General features: G+C 39.8%; 1 protein-coding gene across 1 annotated transcript; it reads left to right on the top strand.

Moving 5' to 3' along the window:
• The first annotated feature begins 670 nt into the window (after positions 1-670).
• Positions 671-3,082, top strand: LOC106771667 (glycerol-3-phosphate 2-O-acyltransferase 6-like). The gene is made up of 3 exons (XM_014657667.2): positions 671-1,248; positions 1,472-1,852; positions 1,957-3,082. Exons 1-3 carry the CDS (start codon positions 1,018-1,020, stop codon positions 2,869-2,871), a joined length of 1,527 nt encoding a protein of 508 aa, XP_014513153.1. The 5' UTR covers positions 671-1,017; the 3' UTR covers positions 2,872-3,082.
• Positions 3,083-3,328: the final 246 nt, after the last annotated feature.

Below are 3,328 nucleotides of genomic sequence, written 5' to 3'. Positions count from 1 at the left end.
TTTACTACAATGATTAATAAATAAGATTTTTGTCTCCATTTATACATCTAAGCGTCTAAAATTCATTTATTGGATTAATGAAATTAATTAATTTAGTTAGTGACAATAAATTTATCTTCAATTTGTATACTTTTTAAAATCTATTATTGTGAAGAATAATTTTCTTTTTCTAAATGTAGAATTTCAATACGACACTATCCCTCTGTCCTGGAGTAAAGTACCTTGAAATTCTAGAACAGCCAAAGTTTTTGAAAAAAAATGAGATATGAGAATATAGAATACTACCTATGAATAAAAGGGTATTATTCCATTAGTGTTCTTCATCTATGACCATAAACTAATTAAATATATATATTTAATATACTTGAAGCCAATCCCAAAATAGACAAAAGAGAATTTAGCACAAGTCAAGAAAAATATTTACCATTAAAAATCTCATAATAGTAACAATCATTGATTAGAAATTAACAATTACATAACTATGATTCAAATAATCGATCCATAAAATAACCAAAACTCATGTTTTTTTATGAGCATGATGAAAGCAACCATCTCTCTCACATTATTTATATATTTTAGTTTTTAGCAAAAGTGCAAAATTTTCTAGGCCTTTGAGTACTCAGATCCACTTAAAGAACCTCTTCAAATGAAAACAAACATTTGAATAAGCTATGTGAATTGCAATGGGAAGTGAAGATGGAAGACAAAACGTGACGGAGCAAACCAGGCTCAAAAGCCTTACTTTATCACCTTCTCTTACTTTTCCAAAAACAAGAATCGCCAAACCTTGTTTATATCGCACCTTTTACATCAATCAATTTCAATCGCTTTTGGAAATCTCGAGCCACCATTGTCATCGTTCACATAGTCATTCATACCAAACCAAAACTTGTCTCACATATCCCCTAACTATGTGACTAAATGTACATATATATGTACACCCACAAAGCAAAAAATCATGCACCAAATCAATTAGTCTCCACCAACGGTTGATTTGCTTGGTGGGTCTAGCAAAGCATGGCTTTTTCAACGTTCCCAAGTGTGAGTAAGTGCTCCTCCATCGGTAGGGAAAAGGACACTGTGGTTGCAGACATGGATGGAACCTTACTCATAGGTCGAAGCTCTTTCCCTTATTTTGCTCTTGTGGCCTTTGAAGCTGGTGGAATCCTTCGGCTTTTGTTCTTTGTCTTGGCTTCTCCTATTGCTGCCCTTCTCTACTACTTCATCTCTGAATCCGCTGGTATTCAGGTTCTCATCTTCTTTTTACTTTTCTTTCTTTTCAAGGATCACAGATAAACATGTGGTAGTATCGATATTTTAGATTAAAAGTGGTGATTTTCTTATCTGAGTTTAACTAGATTTAATTATTGTTGTGTTTTCAACTTCAAAGCTTAGTTGGATTGTTTGGAGATCTTTATTAAGTATATCAACAAATTTTGAAGAAAAGAAGGAAATATTTGTGGCATTTCAGGTTCTGATATTTGCTGCAATGGCGGGGATGAAGGTGTCGAGCATAGAATCAGTGGCGCGAGCGGTGCTTCCGAAGTTCTACGCGGATGACGTTCACCCGGAGACATGGCGGGTGTTCTCGTCGTGCGGGAAGCGGTGCGTGCTGACGGCGAATCCGAGAGTGATGGTGGAACCATTCTTGAAGGAGTTTTTAGGTGCAGACGTGGTTTTGGGCACTGAGATCAGAACTTTCAAGGGAAGAGCAACTGGGTTGGTGCGCAGGCCTGGGATACTTGTTGGCAACAAGAAAGCTGAGGCTCTCCTCAACACTTTTGGAGATGAGAGACCACATGTTGGACTTGGTGATAGACAAACTGATGCTCCTTTCATGGCTTTGTGCAAGGTAAAAACACTTCTTTCTCAAGATTTCCAATAATCATGTCTAAAAAGGTGCTGAATTTTTTTATTTTTTATGCATTAAAAAGAAGCTGTTTTTCATGCATGCAGGAGGGTTACATAGTCCCACCCAAAAGTGACGTGAAATCAGTTTCTACAGACAAGCTTCCAAAGCCCATAATATTCCACGATGGAAGACTGGTGCAGAAACCAACACCTCTCATTGCATTACTCACCATTCTATGGATCCCCATAGGGTTCCCCTTAGCATGCCTTCGAATTGCTGCAGGTTCCCTTCTGCCAATGCACATGGTCTACTATGCCTTCTGGGCCCTAGGAGTTCGTGTCATAATCAAGGGCACCCCACCCCCAAAACTCACAAAATCGAACCCTGATCCTAACACTTCCGGGGTTCTCTTTATCTGCTCCCACCGTACCCTCCTCGACCCCATCTTCCTCTCCACCGCCCTCGGCCGCCCCATCCCCGCCGTCACCTACTCCGTCTCCCGCCTCTCGGAGATAATCTCCCCCATCAAAACCGTCCGCCTCAGCCGCGACCGCGCCACCGATGCCGCCATGATAAAGAAGCTCCTCCAGGAGGGTGACCTAGCAATCTGCCCAGAAGGCACAACCTGCAGAGAGCCCTTCCTCCTTCGATTCTCCGCCCTGTTCGCGGAACTCACCGACGAGCTCGTCCCCGTGGCCATGGTGAACCGCATGAGCATGTTCCACGGCACAACAGCAAGAGGGTGGAAGGGCATGGACCCGTTTTACTTCTTCATGAACCCTAGTCCCGCTTACGAAGTTACGTTCTTGAACAAATTGCCGAAAGAGTTGACCTGTGGGTCAGGGAACAAGTCGAGCCATGATGTTGCGAATTACATACAGAGGGTGATTGCATCGACATTGTCGTATGAGTGCACTGGGTTTACGAGGAAGGATAAGTACAGGGCACTTGCCGGGAATGATGGGGTTGTGGTGGAGAAGGGTCATGTTGCTAAGGCTAACAAAGTCATGGGTTGTTAAATTTAGGTTGTCGTTTTTTCTTATATGGTTTTGTAATGTTCATGAACTCTTTTTTTTTTTTTCAATTTCTTGCTTTGAAAGTGACTGAGAAATGAAAAAAATGATATTCAACACAATATGTTTCAGAAATAAATGGAATGATTTATAGGAAGTTGTATACCAACATGTCAAAACGTATAGAAAGAAGTTGTATATGAAGCTTTTAAATTTTGTGCCCTCTTTTTGTGGTCATTTGGTGATTTCAGAACAGAACTTTTTTTTTTTTTCAAATTACACACTTTTACTCTTTCTATTTTTATCTTGACAAGATATTGTGTGAAATAATTGCCCGCCGAATAAAACAATTCGATATCATAACTCACCGAAAAAATAGTTCTTAATTCAGATTCCTAAACCCTAAATTGCAAGTAGTTGAATTTCGAACGTGATTGGGCGTGATTTTTGTAAAAAAAATAAA

The sequence above is a fragment of the Vigna radiata genome, chromosome 8 (genome assembly GCF_000741045.1).
Source record: "Vigna radiata var. radiata cultivar VC1973A chromosome 8, Vradiata_ver6, whole genome shotgun sequence".
In the NCBI taxonomy this organism is placed as follows: Eukaryota; Viridiplantae; Streptophyta; class Magnoliopsida; order Fabales; family Fabaceae; genus Vigna; species Vigna radiata.
This window is presented reverse-complemented; position numbering and strand designations above follow the sequence as displayed.

What these genes read in the sequence shown, in the direction of transcription:
- LOC106771667 (XM_014657667.2), top strand. Translation starts at nt 1,018, where the DNA reads ATGGCTTTTTCAACGTTCCCAAGTGTGAGTAAGTGCTCCTCCATCGGT. An exon ending in CTGAATCCGCTGGTATTCAG is followed by an intron (nt 1,249 to 1,471) that starts GTTCTCATCTTC and finishes GTGGCATTTCAG; the next exon opens with GTTCTGATATTTGCTGCAAT. An exon ending in CTTTCATGGCTTTGTGCAAG is followed by an intron (nt 1,853 to 1,956) that starts GTAAAAACACTT and finishes TCATGCATGCAG; the next exon opens with GAGGGTTACATAGTCCCACC.